Source organism: Leuciscus leuciscus (assembly GCF_965113295.1).
Source record: "Leuciscus leuciscus genome assembly, chromosome: 10".
NCBI classification, from domain to species: domain Eukaryota; kingdom Metazoa; phylum Chordata; class Actinopteri; order Cypriniformes; family Leuciscidae; genus Leuciscus; species Leuciscus leuciscus.
The window spans coordinates 39,608,831-39,632,092 of NC_138734.1; the positions used below are offsets into that span (position 1 = coordinate 39,608,831).

Sequence of the window (23,262 nt, forward strand, 5' to 3'; positions counted from 1 at the left end):
GGACCGGATGAAATCCATGAATAGGCTACTTAAGAATTTTGTTTAGGCCTAGCCTTCATGTAATAATTATTGATCAACACGTTCATATTTTTAGAAAAAATGTAATTGTTGTAAAGGAGGTAACTTTTTTTTAATTCACTTTTTCTTTTTCTTTTTCTTTTTTAAGAAGTATAATATAAAACATAGATTATACAAATTATCAAATAAAATATAGAGGATATGTTATTCGTTATAATGTAAATTATATACAAAAGTGCCAGTTTGCACCAACTGATGTGAATTTAGATTGCCGTTTAATCAATTAAAACATGTTTTTTTTATATGTAAATGTGGGGCTGAGCTTGGCACGGGATGCATCCCTCCCTCTCTCTCTCTCTCTCTCTCTCTCTCTCTCTCTCTCTCTCTCTCTCTCTCTCTCTCTCTCTCTGGCTCAGTGCGTTAATATAAGCACGTGAGCTCGTGGGTAGTCTCAGAGATCCGGTCTGCCTTCACTTCCACTCAAATCCATCTGTGGAACATCTTCCTCATCTTCCTCCACACCAGCATCATTTCAGCGCCTGCTTCGACGACATCTAGCCATGGCTGTTACCGGCTGCTCTCAGTGCATCAAATATATGCTTTTCTTCTTAAACTTCATTTTCTGGGTAAGTTTGCTTGTTTACCAATATTATTTTTAGTGTTCCTTGTACTACTATTGAAAAAGTGTAAAGCAATCCTATAGCTAACAAAAACACCTTCAAGTAAGACATTTTTGCTAATGTTCCGATGATAAAGTTATGACAAAGTTATTTCTAAATGTTCTCTGTCCAGTGTTTACTTTCAGTCGTTAAGGAAACACTTTGGGAACGTTACTTTGGAATGTTCCCCTGAAGTTTCTAAAACAAGTAACTTAGTAGCTAAAAAAGAAAGAAAAAGTAACATTTAAAAAACGTTCAACTAAAAACTTTCAGGAAAAAGGTTGTAAACAATATATAGCTAAGTAATGTTTTTGTGCTAATGTTTTGAGAGCATGATAAAGACCAAATAACTTCGAACAAACACTTTACCATAAAGTTGTAGCCAAAGTTCTGAGAATTTTCACTGTTAGTTTTATCATGAAAAGGAAAAAAGAAAAGTTTTTTTTTATGGTATTACACGTTTATATCATATTGATATTTGTTATTACTAATATAATGTCAAATACTACTGTCACACTGTAAAACACTATATATAAACAAGCTTGTAATTTTGGTTAAATTAATCCAAAGAGCAGAAAAGCAAAAAAGTTCTGACTCTAAACAATCGTCCCATCTGAAGTGATTCGATTTTTTCCAGTTTTTTTTTGTTTGTTTGTTTTATGTCTTGTCTGATTTCTGCAATATGGCACTGACTGGATTTGAGTTCTAAATTCAAAGATGAAATTTTTGTCATCATCACCCTCATGTCGTTCCAAACCTGTATGACTTTGCAACACAAAATGAGATATTTTGAAGAATATCCATGCTGCTGTTTTACAGAATCAAATAATGCCCCAAAAAACATTAAAGACATTTAAAACACATACCTGTACATTAACTGGACTAAATAATAACTGCATGTCATGTCATAGATAATTTTTGGTGTTTGCATGCGTAATATTTAGTTAAAGCATAGTTTCTTTTGCATCTCACAGTCAGTTAAATAGTGTAGTCAGAGTTTGTCTTGCGTTCCTAGACATGAAGAAAATGTGTGTCCCTCCAGAGAGCCTCCTGTAGAATGAGGGTTAGCTGTGGTTTTGCTATATTTTTACACTCTCTATAATTATGTCCATGTGCTTTAGGGACATGAATACACCTTAAAATAACTGAAGCAAATACGAAAGAGAGAATCACAGGCACACATGTTGTTTTAGTAAATTTAGTTGATAATAATGGTGTGTGTGTGTGTGTGTATATATAGATATATATAGATATATACACACACATACACATATGCTGTGATAACTTCATAAAATGTTGACTTACAGTCTGCTGTGATTAAAACATCACATGATGTTCAAACAATGATATCATAGTGTAAAACTAATTATGCGTTTTGATGTCAAATTAGCATTTAGCAGCAAGACAAACATTTTGGAATAACATTCATTACTGGAAATAAATGATGTTTACCGCATTCTGAGTTGTTCAAAAACTAAAACTAAATATCAGGTAAATTTCTGACTCAGCTTGATAAAAGTCTACTTCCCACTGCTGCAAATTTAAATTCATGTTTTCATCCAAGACCTTCAACTTTCATGAGAATGATGTTGTGTGATATCACATCCACAGCGCCAATCCCATACTCTCTCGAGATGCGTATTGTTTCCTGTCATTGTACTTTACATGCTGCCAACACAAAAATATATCTGCCTGACTTCCACATTTCTCTGAGTGAAGCTGCCACTTCCTGAATTACAAAAAAAATAAACAAACAGAAGGTATCACAGCAGACTGAAGAGGACCCACACCCTATTTTTTGTGCGTGAATAACACCAAACCTGTCAGATGTTTCTTCCCCAAATGCAGGAAGAAATGACCTCTGGAATGACCTCCGGAAAAAGAATTGAAACAAACATTTCTGGGTGATGACAGTCTGTAGAATTTCAGTATTTAAATAGTAAATCTTTTCTGAAAAGCGCTCTGTTTTTCTCTTTGGTCTTCTCTTATTTTTAGCTGGCTGGTGGTGTGATTCTGGGTGTAGCTCTATGGCTTCGCCATGACAGTCAGACCAGTAACATCCTAATGCTCCAGTTTGAAGGAACTCAAGCACCAGGAACCTTTTACATCAGTAAGTGACTTCCGCTCACACACTACAGCTGGCTAGGCTATTTATGACAAAATTCTAATTATTAAAGGGGTGGTATAATGCTCTTTTCACAAGATGTAAAATAAGTCTCCCAGAGAATGTATGTGAAGTTTTAGCTCAAAATACCCCACAGATATTTTTATGTAGCATGTTAAAATTGTCACTTTTTAAGGCTGAGCAAAAATGCACAGTTTTTGTGTCTGTCCCTTTAAATGCAAATGAGCTGCTGTTCCCGACACAGGGGGCGGAGCTACAATAGCTTGTGTCCTGAACATTTCAAATACTTTTTTGTTTATGTTTCAATTTATGTAGCTCATGTGGAGTTAACCATCTTCTAATCATTGATTAGCATATTCTGTCACGATAATCTATAAATCGCTTTCCCGGGGGTGGCGTTTATGTAAATTTTAGGGTTAGTGATGTCACTAACCCGGGAGGAATGTTGTGTAGTCCCTACCAGCCGTTTGTTGTAGTCCTAAAAAAGCAATTTCTTTAAAAGAAAATATCTCCTTTTGCTTTGAACTTTGAGCGTTGTAACTTTGCAGATGTTGTTTATGCTCAAACAGCAACATTACACACTAACTAAAGTAAAAAAAGTCATAATCAACCACCCCTTTAAGTTCAATTATAAATACCTAGTTTTTTTTTCCAATTATCCAACCTTGTTATTTAAACTAGCCACCCAAACCCTGCCATCATGAGCATCTGATGGTAACTAACAACCATTGTTTAGAATAGAATTGTGTTATTCATTCTAATTTTGGGTCTTTATTTACCTATGTTTTATTATTATAAATAATCCTGTACAATGTTGCTAAAAGTAAGGAGCAGAATATTTTAAATTATTATTCTGCTCACAAAAAAAACGCAGACAAAACAAAAAAAGGACAAAACAGACATGCAGAACAACTGAAGGACATGTACAGCATAAATAAACAATTCATAATCAAGTAAACATAACAGTATTTCAACAGGAAATGCATTGAAAATATATAAACTTGCATATGTCCTTTATGTGAGCCAAGGGATAATCTACGGCTAGCTGTGCATTAAATGATTTTAATGAACGACGTGGAGGAAAAGAACCACTGTTATTGATGTTTGCAGTGCAAGGACAAAAATTATGGTTATTTTGAATTACGGTCAGTCTAAAGCAGTTTGCCTGCTTTAAATCAGACACAGAGATCAAGTAGTGCTGTAAGATTACATTTATTTGAGATAATGAACTATAGCATTTATTTGAATTAATTATTGAGAGAGAAAGAGAGAGAGAGAGTGATGAGAGATGCGTGTGTGAATTACCTGCGTCTGTTCAGCATCTCTCTCTATTAACAATAAAGCTGTGAGTTGAATTACTTCAAAACCAGCGATGTTACTCCTGTTGCTGAGAAATATAATGTAGCAATTCAGTAGCTAAGTTACTTTATTAATAAAAGTCACAGGGCAGCGTTTGGTAACACGTTTCTATGCTGCTAAATGTTTCTATGTGTCGAGTTACGTGTGTGTGTGTTTCAATGAAAACAGCGTATTAATATAGAACGGTGACTGGATTTTAATGCACACCTTCCAGCCAATCAGAATCGAGTATTCAGACAGACCATGGTATAATAATAGTTTGTTAAAGTTGGCATGAAATGGAAGTTGCGAGTCTTTTCTTCCTTATTGTGTCCTTATTTCTTTACTAATCTAGATTATGAGGCCACATGATTTTTTGCACAGTTAAATCATTCATAATAAATCCTGCAATATTCCATAAAAAAAAATAAGAACAGTCAAATTTGATTTCATTGTGACTTTGCATGATCAGGAAGCCTTTGCACTATGAACTTTGAGAAACAATTACTCCTGAAATAGAGGTGCATCTCCTCAAAAGATGGAAGGAAGAGGGAAGCAGGGTCTAAGCTGAACTTTGACAGGGCCACTTAATCACTTCGTGTGTACGTGTGTGTTTACACAACTAAAATGATGGCATCAGCGCATTATCATTGCATAAGAGCTTTGATCCTCCATAGTCAGATGGAGTCATGTTGTCATTCCTGTGTTTTCTTTAATAACACTTTATTTGACTGTTTTCACATGAAGTCAGTGATTCTACAGACACACCCACAGGGTGTTTTAAAAGAACCAGGGAAAGACTAAAAGTGACCACAGGGCGTGTTCATACTCCACCCGTATGTGCACACACACACACACACACACACACACACACACACACACACACACACACACACACACACACACACACACACACACACACACACACACACACACACACACACACACTCACGTTTACACACTTAACCACAGCAGATGCACACAGAGTTCAGTGGCACAAGCTCAGCTTGTTGTGGGCACTAGCATAGAGTTAGCGGCCATTCATTTTTGTAGAAACCATGGGGTTGTCTCTCTCCACTCAGTATAAGTACATGTAGGAGCAAGAGCTCCGCCTGTTCCTTTTTATAGCAGCAACAACCTTTTCTGATTAAAGAAGTTTAAAGGGTTGTTGGTCTGGCCCACCCAGAGAAAGAAGAGAGAGATGAAGAGTTCTTCTCCCACTGCTCCTGAACACCCGTGTAATTGAAAAAGCCCTGCTCATGTGCCCGTTACACCACAAATTAGAATGAGCAGTGCCTGGGTTCGCTCAAGTGCCGGTTAAACAACCCTAAAAATATGTTCAAGCCCGGCCGCCCCAGCAAATCATTACAGCTTAGAGAGAAATCTGGCTGGAGAATACTCTAAAATCTCTAAATATAAGTTTTAAACAGAGAGTGGAGCTTGAGCAGCAGCGAGGACAGTGTGTTTTGAGCAATGAAATAAATCTAAAAGAGGATACATCATCATATAGACTACTTGTTTCATATTAAAGAGGATGTAGTATATACATTATATAGGTCTACACAATCTTTTTAAGACTAAAACGTAACGTATCTAACGTAAGATTTTCATTTATCTTGAAATTTATCTTATCTGGAGAGTTTTCTATCCCTCCATTGACAGCTACGCAACTACCACTTTGATGCTTCAAAAAGTTCATAAAGAGATCGTAAAACTAATCCATATGAATTGAGAGGTTTAGTCCAAATTTTCTGAAGAGACTCGATCGCTTTATATGATGAACAGATTTAATATAGGCTTTTATTCACATATAAACATTCATCAACTCACACATCAGTTGTGGTAAACGGAAGCTAAAGCATGTTTGCTAGACGTGCGAGAACCAATGAGGTTCATTCTCGTGTTACGCATCACGTTTGACCTTCTGTAAGAACCAATGAGGTTCATTCTCGTGTTACGCGTCACATTTGAGCTTCTGTAAGAACCAATGAGGTTCATTCTCGTGTTACGCATCACGTTTGAGCTTCTGTAAGAACCAATGAGGTTCATTCTCGTGTTACGCGTCACATTTGAGCTTCTGTAAGAACCAATGAGGTTCATTCTCGTGTTACGCATCACGTTTGAGCTTCTGTAAGAACCAATGAGGTTCATTCTCGTGTTACGCGTCACGTTTGACCTTCTGTAAGAACCAATGAGGTTCATTCTCGTGTTACGTGTCACGTTTGACCTTCTGTAAGAACCAATGAGGTTCATTCTCGTGTTACGCATCACGTTTGAGCTTCTGTAAGAACCAATGAGGTTCATTCTCGTGTTACACATCACGTTTGACCTTCTGTAAGAACCAATGAGGTTCATTCTCGTGTTACGCGTCACGTTTGACCTTCTGTAAGAACCAATGAGGTTCATTCTCGTGTTACGTGTCACGTTTGACCTTCTGCAGGAACCAATGAGGTTCATTCTCGTGTTACGCATCACGTTTGACCTTCTGTAAGAACCAATGAGGTTCATTCTCGTGTTACGCATCACGTTTGAGCTTCTGTAAGAACCAGTGAGGTTCATTCTCGTGTTACGCATCACGTTTGACCTTCTGTAAGAATCAATGAGGTTCATTCTCGTGTTACGCATCACGTTTGACCTTCTGTAAGAACCAATGAGGTTCATTCTCGTGTTACGCAGCACGTTTGACCTTCTGTAAGAACCAATGAGGTTCATTCTCGTGTTACGCATCACGTTTGACCTTCTGTAAGAACCAATGAGTTTCATTCTCGTGTTACGCATCACGTTTGACCTTCTGTAAGAACCAATGAGGTTCATTCTCGTGTTACGCATCACGTTTGACCTTATGTAAGAACCAGTGAGGTTCATTCTCGTGTTACGCATCACGTTTGACCTTCTGTAAGAACCAATGAGGTTCATTCTCGCGCGTCAAGCAGGTTCGATTGAGCTTCTGTTTATTTTCGCTGATCAATGTTTATATGTGGATAAAAGACTAAATTCAATCTGTTCATCATATAAAGCGATAGTGTCTCTTCAGAAACTAAACCACTAAATTCTTATAGATGGAGTGAGAGAAAGCTCTCAGATTTCATCAAAAAGATCTTAATTTGTCTTCCGAAGGTTTGGAACGACGTGAGAATGAGTAATTAATGACAAAGTGTTCATTTTTGGATGAACTATCCCTTTGTAAACTATCTATATAAATTTAAACTACTACATTTTCATTCAATTGCAATTAACATTAAGTTAAGTCTCTAAAAACATTACATTTGGTTTGCACTTAAGCATATTCTTTTAAAGTATTTTAGTATAAACATAGACTATATATTAGGACTGTGGAGAATAATAAAGTGTAATTTTTCAAAAGGGAAGCCAGAAATGTGTTTTTTTCTTTTCTTTTTTCTAACATACTGGAATATTTGCCAGTTTAATTCTTTGGTTTAGGGGTTTAGAACAAACTCCCTAAACTTTAGTATGAGCAGTAATAATAATGATACATTTACAGAGATGTTTTCCATGTGTTTAGAGTCAGTTGTGTTTTCCGATGCTGTTGTGTGAGTCTAATGGGCACAGAAAGCAAGTCTGGCTCTGTTATGTGGAAGTTTCCTGTTTAAACTAGATCTTCCTATGCCTGTTTATAGCTTGTATGGTAACATGCTCTTTTACCTAAGTCTGAGCCTGAGATTTCCTCGCTCTCTCTCTGTTTTTGCAGTGTTTAAAGCTACTGTTATGGTACTGTAAGTCAGACAGGAAAATACTAAGTGGCTTTTTTTTTGTTTCGTTTTTGCCTCTGAATTCCACAGAGCAAAGTGACACATAAAAACGAGGACTAGACTTTACCAGCTCGACATTGACAGTTAGTCAGTGCATTATTTTATTCATTATGAATTTTTTTAAATCTATCATTAGGATGAAGACTATATACTCCACATACAGTTGTTTTAAATGCAATCACAAATATGGTTCAAATTTGAGGTAATGTTCAACACAGCTGCACACATGCCATCTAGTGGCAAAATATTGCATTAGCCGGTTACAAAATCACAATACCTGTTCATAAATATGATGAGGAATGAGTCCTCTAGAAACTGTGTGAACATGTGCAATTAATGTAAGTCTCTAAATGTTTGATGTCAGGATCATATGCATACATTATCTGTGTTTCTCTTTCAGGTGTGTATGTTCTCATAGCGATTGGGGCCGTAATGATGTTTGTGGGATTCCTCGGCTGCTATGGAGCTATTCAGGAATCTCAATGTCTCTTAGGAACGGTGGGTTTTACTCAACTCATACTGTTCATTCTGCTTGCCTTTAATAGATTTACCATTCATCTTCAAAAGACCTTTACAAGAGCTGCGGTTTAATTACTCAAAACCATTGCATTTTGCATTAATCTCTTGTACACTTTACTTTAAGCATTATTTATTACTTTAGAAAAGAATATACTTAAATGCAAACTGAATATAATGTTTTTGGACACTTACAGTTAAATTAAAATGTAACACTTTACAATAAGGTTTCATTTGTTATCATTATAGTTAACTACATTAGTAAATATGAACTAACAATGAACAACACAGCATTTATTAATCTCAGTTAATGTTAATATCAACATTTAGCCTATTACTATTTTATCAAAAGTTGTATCTGTAAACTCCATGGTTAACACTAGTAAATGCACTGTGAACTAACATAAACATTAATATTTTTAATACTGAACATTAACAGGGGCTAATAAATGTTGTAAGAATATATTGCTCATTGTTAACAATTGAGACCTTATTGTAAAGTGTTACCAAAATGTGTTATAGTTTACATTAATATTAAATGCAATTAGCAGAATTTTAGAGGTTTATGAAACCGGGGATATAATAATTCATAATTATTCATAATTACTTCTTGTCTTTGAAATATGGTTAAAGTGTAGTGCTAAAAGTACTGACAACCAAACTTAATAAAATAAATATAATTCCTATTGAAACTTGTACATCAGATAATTAAATGTATTTGTAATTATATATTTGTAATGATAATGTTGCAATTTAGTACATTTATTTTAAAGTATTTTAACTTTAAATGTAATATAAAATAATCAAACAAACTGCGGTTAAAAATAAAATCAAGTCCTTTTACACGTGTTTCATTTTGGTTGTCAAAAATGAGTGTAGTATTAAGTGTTTTAATAAATTATTAAAACATAATAATTCAAAATGTGCCTAAAATGTAAACGTATAACTATTAATTTTACATTATGACAAAGTGCACTATTTAAAAGTCATGAAAGTGTAAACTTAAGCAGCCATTTGCACGTTCAGTTTTAAAAAAAACATACTTTTAAGATTTAAAGTACACTACAAGTACTCATTCAATACAATTAAGCACACTTCTTTTACACAACAAGGGTTGTGCTGTTTAGTCATAATGTTTTAATGATTTTTTAAAGGAAAAGCTACACAGTCATACCTTCCTAATCCAGTACTTCTTTCTTCATCGCACATTTTTGTCTTTTTCTCCCTCAGTTCTTCACATGTTTAGTGATCCTCTTCGCCTGTGAGGTGGCAGCAGGAATATGGGGCTTTATTAACAGGGACACGGTATGTCAACACACACACATATACACTCAAAGAGTCTGTCTGAATGTTAACACCTTCATTTTGAGAGCGTCACTCTCCTCTTTCTGTCCGTCCAGATCTCCACTGAGCTCATTAACTTCTATGATACTGCATACATTAAAGCTGTGGATCCTGTGGAGACAACATCCAAACAGGCAGCTGCCAAAATCCTGGAGGTCTTCCATGACACCGTGAGTTTCCAAAATCAGTTCTCTCGTCAAAACTCCTCTGTTTTGGCCAGTTAATCATCTTTTTCACACTCTCTCAATATCTAGCTCGAGTGCTGTGGTAAAGGGGATGATAATGAACTTTTCACAGCTGTCCAGGCCTCTGTGTGTCCCAAGAAGACCAACCTAGTCGACCTGCTCATCTCTCAGGTATCTGTTGGATGTAGTGTCAACAAAAAACATGACATTTGTATGTAACAAATATTTCTATGGTAAAACAACATCTAAACATTTGACCAGTGTGGCTCACACAATGACAAAAACACTCTTTATTTTGGCGGCATTGGCCGATTTACCACACATTAACTAGGTTTTGAAGCATGAATTAAATATTTTGGGTGAGTTACTACATTTTACAGACATGCAACTGAGTTCTGATGTTCCAACAAACTGTTGTGACAATTGCACTTACAGTTTAGAGAATGCTAAGACTGTTTTGATTGAAAATCCAGAGTTGCCACACGAAGCTAAGGGACCTGTTCTCTGAGAAACTCCATGTCATTGGATTGGCCGCCCTAGTGATCGCTGTCATTATGGTGAGAATGTACACACATGCACAATTACAGACTTGTACTATGAATAACTCACTGCCCCTCCCAAAATGTCCCTGTGTGTATAATTTCCTCTCTGCTTGGCGTCCAGGTTTTTGAGATGATCTTCACCATGGTCCTCTGCTGTGCAATCCGGAATGCTCCTGCATACTGAGTTGCTGGATGAAGACCAGGCTGATCAACAATGTTCGATGTTTCCTAGTGATGGGCAGGAGGCCATTTCACTTTTGCATTCCCTCTCTATTCAAGTTCAGATGTCCAAACACTGAACATTGATCCCTGTGTTTGTAGAGAGGACTTTTTTAAGTGAATGCACACCGAACGCTATAATAAATAAACCAATAACTTATATCAGGGAAGAGGAATAATGTGATTGACAGTAATATGGATAACATTGCTATTGTGTATTGTTTTACTTTTATTTAATCAGTTTATTAGATATTCTCTTACATTGCTCTTATGGCCTATTTTCAACTTTTAGTAGTAAAAGTGCTTCAATGCACTTACATTTTAGTTTGTGTATGTGTGCTTGTTTGTGAAGTAAATCAGTGTGATGTTTATTGAGATATAACCTATGAATCTGTTATGCAACAAGTCAATTTGTATCTTGCATAATGTGCAACAATGCATTTGATTTCATTAGTGGCCCTTATGATGATGGCATAATAATCTAATGATTTAAACCTAAATCAAATGAATCATTACTCAATGAGCCCATACTTTTTTTTTATTTTGGGGACATTCAGTTTATTTCTAATAAATCTAAAATAAAAAAAAATCTGCCAAATTAATGTGTCATGAATGTTGTGTTAGTAATGTATTGAATAAGGGCTGGGGCACCTTTAGGTTGGGGAGGCGGGGGTGTGTGTCACTCGATCCGTTCGCGTTCACTGTGCGGCCCAGTGTGCTTGGACCAAAATCTTACTTTATTTGAAGCATATTTGCGCAAATGTTTAAGGCAAACACATTATTGTACTTTTATTCCAATGTGAAGACTGTAGAAATAGAATGTACAGACAGATAGATAGATTATGATGGCGTTGTGCAAAGAAAACTGCACTGTCGCTTTAAGAACAATGTTTGCAAGATTCTAAAGATAGATAGATACATAGATAGATTATGATGGCGTCATGCAAAGAAAACTGCACTGTCGCTTTAAGAACAATGTTTGCAAGATTTAAAAGATAGATAGATAGATAGATAGATAGATAGATAGATAGATAGATAGATTGATTATGATGGCGTCGTGCAAAGAAAACTGCACTGTCGCTTTAAGAACAATGTTTTCAAGATTTAAAAGATACATAGATTGATAGATAGATTATGATGGCGTCGTGCAAAGAAAACTGCACTGTCGCTTTAAGAACAATGTTTTCAAGATTTAAAAGATAGATAGATAGATAGATTGATTATGATGGCGTCGTGCAAAGAAAACTGCACTGTCGCTTTAAGAACAATGTTTGCAAGATTCAAAAGATAGATAGATACATAGATAGATAGATAGATTATGATGGCGTTGTGCAAAGAAAACTGCACTGTCGCTTTAAGAACAATGTTTGCAAGATTCAAAAGATAGATACATAGACAGACAGATAGATTATGATGGCGTCGTGCAAAGAAAACTGCACTGTCGCTTTAAGAACAATGTTTGCAAGATTCAAAAGATAGATAGATACATAGACAGACAGATAGATTATGATGGCGTCGTGCAAAGAAAACTGCACTGTCGCTTTAAGAACAATGTTTGCAAGATTCAAAAGATAGATAGATACATAGATAGATAGATAGATTATGATGGCGTCGTGCAAAGAAAACTGCACTGTCGCTTTAAGAACAATGTTTTCAAGATTTAAAAGATAGATAGATAGATAGATAGATAGATAGATAGATAGATAGATTGATTGATTATGATGGCGTCGTGCAAAGAAAACTGCACTGTCGCTTTAAGAACAATGTTAGCAAGATTCAAAAGATAGATAGATAGATAGATAGATAGATAGATAGATAGATAGATAGATAGATAGATAGATAGATAGAAAATGATGGCATCATGCAAAGAAAACTGCACTGTCGCTTTAAGAACAATGTTTTCAACATTTAAAAGATAGATAGATAGATAGATAGATAGATAGATAGATAGATAGATAGATAGATAGATAGATAGATAGATAGATAGATAGATAGATAGAAAATGATGGCATCATGCAAAGAAAACTGCACTGTCACTTTAAGAACAATGTTTGCAAGATTCAAAAGATAGATAGATAGATAGATAGATAGATAGATAGATAGATAGATAGATAGATAGATAGATAGATAGATAGATAGATAGATGGCGTCATGCAAAGAAAACTGCACTGTAGTTTTAAGAACAATGTTTGCAAGATTCAAAAGATAAATAGATGGATAGATTATGATGGTGTCATGCAAAGAAAACTGCACTGTTGCTTTAAGAACAATGTTTGCAAGATTCAATAGATAGATAGATAGATAGATAGATAGATAGATAGATAGATAGATAGATAGATAGATAGATAGATAGATAGATAGATAGATAGATAGATAGATAGATAGATAGATAGATAGATAGATGTGCAAAGAAAACATTGTGCACTGTCTCTTTAAGAGCAGTGTTTGCCCGATTCAAAAGGTGAGGCTCCGCCCACTCCGTCTTAGGTCAGTTTCGTTTTTTCGATCGTGAGACGTTCTGCTGTAACAAACCCTTAATGATGGGAGCATCTAATGCCAAACCTCTGAAATGTCCTCTGTGTCACGAGGAGTGTCGGGAACAGGTGACGCTGGGATGCGGACACAGCTTCTGTCGGGTTTGTATCAGTGAGTTATGGAGTGGATCTGACACTGGACCGTATTACTGCCCCGAGTGTAGATACGAGTACCAGCAGCTGCCGGACTACACGGACGGAGCCTCGACGTCTACAGCCACACCAAACACACGTACGGGCATTAACACACAACTAAACAACCCTTGACTGGTTGACCTTGATGGCTTCTAGCCTATGTTATATTTGTTGTGCACGTGTGTAAATTGACCATGACGTAGGCCACAATTACTCATGTGTGTTTACTCTGTTGTAGTTGATTAACGTTAGTTTTCTCATATCAAGTTTCAAGCATAATCATAATGCTTTAATAGTGAATAGGAGGACGCATTTATAGATTATTTATAGAGTTATAGAACAAAGAACATTAAGACTTTTCACAGTCTCACTAGTTTGTTTAATTGTTCTACTGACAATGTTCAACAGTTTATATACATACTATACATCACGGGAGAATTATGATATTTTTGTCATTTTCAGTCATTTCCAAAACAGCATCAATAAGGAAATATCAAATGTATTATATTTAAAAGCATTCCAGGACAGAAATTAAATATATTTTAGGATAGAAAACTCAAAGTTATAATTTTTTTAAATATTATAATACACACTATTGAATAATATTTATTTCACACTTGCAAATTGATTTGAAATAATGTACAATCATTTTTTTTTTTTTTGTTAATTAGTGACAGTTACTTTGCACATGTCAAATAATTCATATCAGGCTCTTTACTGATATATTTTGTCTCATTGGTAAACAAGTTTAAAAAAACAACCACAACTGAGAGGTATAGTTTAAAAAAAAATCTATATTTTGTCAAAATATTTTTTATAATTTAGTTTCATAGATTAAGAAGACCAAGTCTAGGACAATAAAACGTAAAAGCCAATTGAAATAATAATAATAATTAAAGTATGGTAAAAAGCTTCCAAGACTATTTTAATGTGACTTTCATATATCAAAAATAAAAAGTTGAAATCTGTTAGTTTTAATAAAATCAACCTCTAAACAAAAATAAAAAAACAGAAGCTGGAGAAAATCACTTACAGCACATTAATGCGGTTCCATGTTTTCCTCTAGATTGGGCCTTCAGAAAGAAGCATCATGGCCGGCACTCGAAGAAATGGCTTGGGAAGAGGAAGTTCAGTTCGGCGTTCCATGGCGGCGGATGGACACTTGGCACAGCGCCGTTTAATGACATCGTCAGTGACCCTGATGTAATCGCCATCAATGACTCTGATGAAGAAACATCAATACCAAGGAAAAGAAAGGCCACCACAGCAGATGAACGCCCATCTGAAAGCCAGACTCCATCAGTGGTTTGGGGGATGACCTCTACAAGTGACACATCAGCACAACACACACCTCCAGAAACAGTGGAGATCACATCTCCTCATGCAGAATCATCTCCTGAGAGGAACACAAGTTCCTCTCAGCAAGACCAGCATACCGTGTCTTCACACGGTGACACAGGCTCACCCAGGAGAAGCAGCACATCTCAGGGAGAGAGAGAAGTCTCAAAAGAGCCACCATCAGCATCAACCTCTTCCAAAGCCAGCGACTTACCAGCAGTCAACGCCACCTCTCGTTCGCCTGGAACACGGCAAAAGGACAGTGCTTCTAACAGTGGATCAGCTTCCCTCAGGATCTGCGCTACATCTTCTGAGAGACTGTCCAGGAGCGGCTCTGTGCCGTGCCATTACTGTCCCAGTTCAGACCAGAAGGTGGCGGTAAAGACCTGCCTGATTTGCGGGGCCTCCATGTGCTCCGAGCACCTGCGCGCGCACCTGGAAAAGCCCGTGTTCCAGAACCACCCGCTCGTGGATGCCGTGGAGGATGTGTCCCCCTGGAGATGCCAAGAGCACCAGGAGATGAACCGGATCTACTGTCGATCGTGTGCAGTGTGTGTTTGTACTGTGTGTTCCCTGGTCGGGTCGCACAAGGGGCACGAGTGCATCAGCATCCGCGAGGCAGAGCAGGAGCTCAGAGTGAGGCTTTGTTTGCCACTTTTTTTCTCCTTTCGAATTGGTGATTTAATATGTGGCTCAACTTTCAGGTTTCTATTGTGAATAGTATTTTTAGGTGTAAGTAGTACACTATCTACAAAATAAAAGATAGAAAAGTTATTTAAAGTGATAGTTCACCCAAAAATTAAAATTCTGTCATTCATTTCTCACCCTCATGTCGTTCCAAACCGTGTTCTGTATCTTCGGAACACAAATGAAGATCTTTTTTGATTAAATCTGAGTGATTTCTGTCCCTCCATTGAGAGCTACACAATTATCACTTTGACGCTTCAAAAAGTTCATAAAGAGATCGTAAAACGAATCCATATGAATTGAGCGGTTTAGTCCGAATTTTCTGAAGAGACTTGATCGTTTAATATGATGATCAGGTTAAATTTAGTCTTTTATTCGCATATAAACATTGATCAGCGAACATAAACTGAAGTTCAAATGTGATGCGTAACACGAGAATGAACCTCATTGGTTCTTGCTGAAGTTCAAATGTGATGCGTTACACGAGAATGAACCTCATTGGTTCTTGCTGAAGTTCAAACATGATGCGTAACACGAGAATGAACCTCATTGGTTCTTGCTGAAGTTCAAACATGATGCGTAACATGAGAATGGACCTCATTGGTTCTCGCACGTCAAGCGAACATGATTGGTTACCACAACTGATGTGTTAGTTGATGAATGTTTAAATGTGAATAAAAGCCTAAATTCGAAATAGAAATATTTTTTAACATGAAAAATGTCACTTTTAATCAATTTAATGTGTTCTTGCTCATTGGTTTATCTACATTCTCAGGGCTCACTGAAGGATGAGATGCAAAAAATACAAAAAACAGAAAAGTCCATTCAGGAGAAACTCTCTGAGCTCAGTGAGAAAAAACGTGGTGTCGAGGTAAGTGTAAGTGTATCATGTTGTTGATGGAGCTGTTGCAAGTTTTGTTGTTGTTGTTTAGTTATTCATTTTGTATTTTATAGTTATAATTGTTTGACTTGTTCATGTTTTTAAGCTTTCTTTGATCCAGTGTTGTTATTAACAAAAAATTTAAATAGTGTTTTGCCAATTGTAATTAAAGTGAAATAAAGTGACATATCAATATTAGATGAAAAACTTAAACGTAAAACATGAAAATTAGAAATCTGGGCAGCCAACTGAAATAAGATAAGTTGAAGTTGAAGTACTAAAATTACTAATATGTGACCCTGGATCACAAAACAAGTCATAAGTCGCACGGGTATATTTGTGGCAATAGCCATTGTATGGGTCAAAATTATAGATTTTTCTTTTATGCCAAAAATCATTAGGATATTAAGTAAAGATCATGTTCCATGAATACATTTTGTGAATTTCCTATGGTAAATATATAAAACATTTATTTTTGTGAGTGAATGCAGCAGAATCACGAACATAAATGGACAACTTTAAAACTTTAAATTTTTTTGCACCCTCAGATTCCAGATTTTAAAGTAGTTGTATCTCGGCCAGATATTGTCATATCCTAAAAAAATTATAAAAATGTACCCATGTGACTGTGGTCCAAGGTCACATATTGAAAGATAAATATTTATATAGAAATTTAAATGTAATTAGAAATCGTAACAAAAGCACATAACAAAAATGGCAAAAAATTTAAATGAAAACTGAAAATAGAAAAATACAAGCTAAAAGTATATAAAATGATTCTAAAATAACACTGTTCTTACACATTGGGTCTGGTTGGTTGGGTCTGTAAAGCACTTTGGTCAACTCTTGTGTTGTTTTTAAACGTGCTTTAGAAATAAAATGATTGATTGATTGATTGACATGAAATCAACCATGATCTCTTATACAGGTGAAACTCGAAAAATTAGAATATCGTGCAAAAGTTAGTGTATTTCAGTAATTCAAATTAAAATGTGAAACTAATATATTTAAGATATATAACTATATACATATGCATGATGATACTTTTCAGAGGGCCAACATTTCTGCATTTAAAACCCTTTTTTAAAATTGATTTCAGGTAATACATTTTCTCAAATTTTCTGAGATTTTGAATTTGGGGTTTTCATAAGCTATAATAAGCCATAAACATCAAAATATAACTTTCACCTGTATAAGTCAAGTCAATATTAGTGTTAAAAGCAAAGTTTATTTATAGATTCCCAAACAGAAAAGATCAAAATAAACAAAGGAATAGTTCAGCATACAATAGCATAAAGTAAATGTTAACTCTTTGTGCGGTAACTGTCATTGTCCCTGACTCTTGTAGACGGGGCTGGAGGACGTGCGGGCTGCTGTTTTGCAGCAGTATCAGGCGATGCGAGAGGCTCTGGAGCACGAGGAGGGACAGGCGTTACGCTGCGTAGCCCAGGAAGAGCACAGAGTGCTGGGAAGCATTGACAAGCAGCTGGACACGTTACAGGGCGCCTTGACATCTAGCAAGACCATATTAAACACCTTGCAGGGAATGACCGATGCTGAACGGGTGTCACAGTACCAGGACCAGGCCTTCATCATGGTACGACAAGCAGCACTGATCATTAGCTAGCTATGTTTCCATCCTTCTATTTTCATGCTCGTTTTGGGATAACACATCAAAAAAACGCTGGAGAGAAATGCCAAGAGTTGCATCAATTCTAAAAATCCGCATTAAAAACGTATGTGCTCAATTGAGGCGGATAATGTTTTTAACAGATGTAGCGCAACAAAGAACTCACGTGGCCTGACTCAACAGAGGATGTGATCGGATAACTGGACTAACCAGCAGATAATTGTCATTGCATCATTGTTTTAGTTCTTCTGAAACACCTGAGCAAGTCTGTCATCAGAATGATCTGGTTTAATTCCCTCCCAGAAGCGTCTCACATGATAGCGTTCACAAACACCAGCATCCGAACGCAAGATAACATGACAGCTATTATTGCATTTCGTCTGTGTGTTCTGAGGCGCAAGTAGTCTGACGCAAGTTAAAAGAGCCACAGTTTCTTCCCCGATTGCAGCAATTTGCAGCATTTTGTTCTCTTGAACACATGGGATGGAAACGCTGCTTTATTCCCAAATGTTTTATGCGATATTCCAAGTTTTGTGCAGGTTAAATTCACAACTTTGGATGGAAACATAGCTAATGAGAGATTTACAGAGAGATTTGTACTTATTATATTTTGGTCCTTTCATTTGAGTAAAGTTGTATATGTAATGCAACTCTTGCTGTTTATTTCAGGAATACAGCAAAATAGCAGGACAGTAAGTAAAATGGTTCAATTATTTGGTGATTTGGATAAATATACTAATTTAAGGGATAGTTCACCCAAAAATGAAAATTCTGTCATCATTTACTCGCCCTCAAGTTGTTCCAAACCTGTATGAATTTCTTTGTTCTGCTGGACACAAAAGAAGATATTTTGAAGAATGTTTGTAACCAGATTTGTGGGGCACATACTATGGAAGTCAACGGTATAAATATCATCTTTTGTGTTCTGCAGAACAAAGACATTTATACAGGTTTCGAACAACTTGAGGGCGAGTATATGATGACAGAATATTCATGCTTGGGTGAACTATCCCTTTAAGTGTTTTAAATTATTTTTACTAACCACCCTGTCTTCATCCAGACTGACAGCACTATCTGACCCTGTGCAAACCCTCCAGCCTCCTCAGGAGATAAACCAAGACCGACTGGACTGTCTTCATGACTGGACCGAGAGGAGACTGGAGACTGTGCTCATAACACTGCCTCACCGAGACCCTTTCAGACTGCTGTGTGAGTCATTTACACTCCTAATTATACTACAAATACTGCTAGGGCATATATATATATATATATATATATTTGAATATATATTTGAATATATTTGTATGTATATATGTATGTGTGAGAGTTTTACTTTAGCCCTATTCAGACAGTAATTGCTTCTCATGTGGACGTCTGTAAACTGGCGAGTCGTGCTGCTTAATACTGTATATTTTTGGAAACCATGATAAATTTTTTCAGGATTCTTTGATGAATGGAAAGTTCAAAAGAACAGCATTTATTTCCAATAGAAATCTTTTGTGACATTTTGAACGTCTTTACTGTCACTTGATCAAAATCCATATTTGCTAATAAAAGTAAACATTTCTTTTTTTAAATTTAAAGGTACAATATGCAAGAATTTTGCATTAAAATATCCCATAATCTCAAGGCCAGTGTTATATATTTTGTTAAGTTGATTACTTACAATATCCCAAATGTTTCCAACTATTTTTAAATCGTGAGAAAATTGCGATTTTAACCAAGGAAACGGGGCGTTAGAGCAGGGGGGAGCTGGGAGTCGCCAGTCAATTGCGTCATATCCGCGTTACCCTCGGTTTCCGCTCGTACTGCGTGGAGTCCTGGACAAATGCGGAAGTTGTAGTTGTAGCGTCTATCAAGCAACACACGTAGCTTGTTTCTTGCAGTCGTTATGGAACATAATTATTCTTTACCGATTGCAGCTGGTTCTGTCGACAAAGTAAGGTTATGCTTAATTTTATATTTCCTAATGTAGCATTCGGTATGTAAGGGAAGTATTATTGCTTTAGATTTCTGTTTAGTTTATTGACATTGTTTATCACGTCTGGTGTTTATGGCCATGTAAATAAATATAGCATGTGTTATACATAAATATTAATCAGTATTTTGGCAAATGATGTGGGTATGTTCGAATGTACTTTTACAACAATTGTTTAGAACACGTAAAACTGCCCCGCGTTATCACAACAATGAATTCGACATACAGTAACATCTATGATAACCAATGTAGTATTAAACCTTACTTTTCTTGCGGTTAATTCATTTTAATGAAATAAAAGTGTGATGAGGTTCAAGAGTCAGGAAGGAAGAAGACAGGGGTCGGCGTGACTGGGACTCGTACTTTATTAAAATAAAGCAAAACAAACAAAAGTCGTGCACAACGCGCATTCACCGTGGCAACCGCGACGGCACAAAACAGTTCAAAAATGAGAGCTCGGATCCACCGGTTTTCTTTCTCTGCGTCCAATTTTCTCTTCAGTCTCTCTCTCGTTCCAGCGCGCGGCTTATAAGCGGTCTCTCCACGCGGATCACTGCAATAAAACACAGGTGTTCGTCATTTGCACTTGACCTACTTGCTCGTCTCTTCTCTCTCCCCGCGCTGAACCCCCCCTCGCCACAAAAAGCATGTCATTATAAAAAAAGAACTTAGCCTCATCCATGAACATGATTTTAGATTCCCGTCTGACTGATTTACCCACGGTGGAGTTTAAAACGACAGTTCCCATCATTCCACGCTCCTTCACATCGTCATCAAGCTACGCCGTTGTTGTTGTTTGGAATGTAGCGCCCTCCAGAGGCCAAAAATTCTTGCATATTGTAGCTTTAAATCATACTGACCCCAAACTCTTGAATAGTGGTGTAGTTACCACTTACACTTTTACTTTAAACACATTTTAAAATCTTTAAATAACGTCAATAAGTAAGGCAATTTTACTTGAATTTATTTGATTAAATTTGGTATTGTGATATTATACTGTAATACTTTAATGGCAGATAAACAAAGCATATTAGATTTTATATGTAAAGATGATATACTTTAGTTAAGGGTCCAATTATCTCTATTAACTAGTTGCTTATTAGCATACATATTACTAGGATAATGGCTGTTTATTAGTACTTATAAAGCACATATTAATGCCTTATATTCTGCATGACCATATTCTACATCCGAATGTAAACAGTTGAGAAAGAAAACGTGTGTATCAGTATAATGGATCCGTGCGTCAGGCCTTAAAGAGACAGCAGCCTAATAAACCTGCTGCCAAATTATGAGATAATATAAAAAATATCTACATGGCAGTTTTCCCCATGGTATCGATGTCAAAATTGTGGCCAGTGATAATGCTGAGGGGCTAGTAACTTTGGAAAACCACTAGCCACAGTGTCTGGTGAGCCATAAAAGTTAGTGTCAAGACCCGGACACACATATGATGTCTGACCCCTGATGTTTCTGTCTGCAGATGGGATAAGCCCAAGTCTGGATCCTGATACTGCCCATCCAAAGCTGCTGCTGTCGGATGAAAACCGTACGGTGGAGTACAGCGAGACCCAGCAGGACTACAGCGAGCAGGAGACACGCTTCAACATTTTCCCCCAGGTGCTGGGTTCTCGCGCCATCGACGGAGGCTGCTGCTACTGGGAAGTGGAGGTCTCCCTGGATGAGGGCCGCTGGAAGCTGGGCGTCTGTGATGGACAGATAGGCAGGAAGGGGCAAAAGGACGTCTGCCGTATTGGCTTCTACCCCAATTCCTGGTGTTTAATTTATGAGAAGGGAAAGGTGGAAGCTCTGCACGATAAGGTGGCGTCACCTGTGTGTGCCGCTGAACTTTGGAAGGTCGGAGTGCTGCTGGATTTTAAGGAAGGTCGCTTGTCTTTTTATAGCGTGGCCAGGGAAGGAGCTCTTTCTTTGCTGTACAGTTTTGAGCATAAGTTCACTGAGCCCTTGTATCCGGCGCTGGCGGTTTCTAAAACTCAGCTCAGCATCTGTGATATATTTACCAAGATCGCTACAGACTAGACTATTTTATGACACTTTATTAAGAAACACAAAACTTTTACATTCCACAAAACATCATTCCAGATGTCATGAGTGCTGAATCTAAGAGTGCAAGAGGTCTTGAAAACAATGGCCTATTTTTTTCTGAATGATTTATGATGATCTTCTGATTTTTAATGAGGAGGATTTACATATCTGAGCCATTTCCATTCGCTTTATATATGCATTTATATATCATCTGGAATGGTCTTTTTTCAAAACAATCTTGCACAGCCTTTTAACTTTTTTCAACCACTTTTCGATCTTTTTTTAAAACGTCTTTTTTAATTTTATTAATTTGATAATTTTAGATAAATCATTTTGTATTTTTATATTAAGTAAAATATATATGTCCATTGTATTTTCATGTATACTTTGAAGGCCAGGATAAATATTTTTCAGTAATCTAAAAGACTTGATAAAGTGAAAAATTTCTAACGTTACTCGATTTTATACTCGATACCAGCATATCTTTATCATTCCATGTTGAATTACTGTTGCGAGTTGATGAATGTTGCATTTTAACTCTAGGTGGCAGTATTGTTCAATATCTAATTTGAAATTTCTATGATGATTGTTTGAACTGCAGTAAAGCTTATAGAATTAAATTAAGATGTTTCTTAAAAATGAACTGTTATTTCACAGATGTTTCACAGCACAAATATATTCTTCTGTGCTGTATTGTGTTCATGAATTACCTGTGAGATATTTCTAGATAAAGCCTGTGTTTCAAAAGCTTTTCTCGTTTCGTATGTTTTGTAAATAAGGATGTGCCCTTTTATTTTCATTTAAGCCACTGGTGGGAGATGTCCTTCAGGAGTCATCCGTTCTAAACACTGCTTTCACAATTCAATTATTTTCAGGTCAATACAAATTGCCCTGGCTGTTAATAAAGAAAAATAATGAGTGAAGAAAACATTAGTGATGTGGTGATAAAGACCCTCTTAGAAAATGTCAATACAGGCCTGATTCAGACTGACTAAATTATTCATTTGTTCATGATGTACTTTTAATAATTAACCTTTAGTTCACTTGTAAAATAACAGAATTAATTGGATTTACTTGTCAAGTACTCAGTAATCCAATAATATATAATTTAATGTTTTTAAAAAGTTACATTTGATTTAAAAATCTCACAAAAACAAGTTTTTTTTTTTATCTTGCATAAAGTTAATAAAATCTATTTTAGAATCAATAAAAATGTTTTGCATTGTGACTCATTTTACTGACAATCTTCTTCTCAAATCCTCATTACCATAATATGTCTGGGCATTTTTTATTCTCAGTTATTGTTATTCTCATATTA

General features: G+C 36.2%; 2 protein-coding genes across 2 annotated transcripts; both read left to right on the forward strand.

Annotated features, from left to right (window-relative positions):
* Window positions 1–454: 454 nt before the first annotated feature.
* On the forward strand, window positions 455–11,306 carry cd81b (CD81 molecule b). The gene is made up of 8 exons (XM_082182634.1): window positions 455–644; window positions 2,673–2,787; window positions 8,311–8,408; window positions 9,657–9,731; window positions 9,827–9,940; window positions 10,025–10,126; window positions 10,429–10,512; window positions 10,619–11,306. Exons 1-8 carry the CDS (start codon window positions 579–581, stop codon window positions 10,679–10,681), a joined length of 717 nt encoding a protein of 238 aa, XP_082038760.1. The 5' UTR covers window positions 455–578; the 3' UTR covers window positions 10,682–11,306.
* A 1,871-nt stretch (window positions 11,307–13,177) lies between these two features.
* On the forward strand, window positions 13,178–22,693 carry LOC309508001 (tripartite motif-containing protein 14). Its single transcript, XM_082182508.1, has 7 exons — window positions 13,178–13,482; window positions 14,452–15,359; window positions 16,186–16,281; window positions 17,639–17,887; window positions 18,590–18,612; window positions 18,981–19,129; window positions 21,382–22,693. The coding sequence occupies exons 1-7, from the start codon at window positions 13,254–13,256 to the stop codon at window positions 21,936–21,938; spliced, it is 2,211 nt and encodes a 736-aa protein (XP_082038634.1). The 5' UTR covers window positions 13,178–13,253; the 3' UTR covers window positions 21,939–22,693.
* Window positions 22,694–23,262: the final 569 nt, after the last annotated feature.

Bases quoted from the DNA above. Each gene is read 5' to 3' on its own strand.
- cd81b (XM_082182634.1), top strand. From the start codon at position 579: ATGGCTGTTACCGGCTGCTCTCAGTGCATCAAATATATGCTTTTCTTC. The intron at 9,732-9,826 runs GTATGTCAACAC...CTGTCCGTCCAG, and splicing joins GCTTTATTAACAGGGACACG to ATCTCCACTGAGCTCATTAA. The intron at 10,127-10,428 runs GTATCTGTTGGA...TTGAAAATCCAG, and splicing joins TCGACCTGCTCATCTCTCAG to AGTTGCCACACGAAGCTAAG.
- LOC309508001 (XM_082182508.1), top strand. From the start codon at position 13,254: ATGATGGGAGCATCTAATGCCAAACCTCTGAAATGTCCTCTGTGTCAC. The intron at 13,483-14,451 runs GTACGGGCATTA...GTTTTCCTCTAG, and splicing joins TACAGCCACACCAAACACAC to ATTGGGCCTTCAGAAAGAAG. The intron at 17,888-18,589 runs GTACGACAAGCA...TGTTTATTTCAG, and splicing joins AGGACCAGGCCTTCATCATG to GAATACAGCAAAATAGCAGG.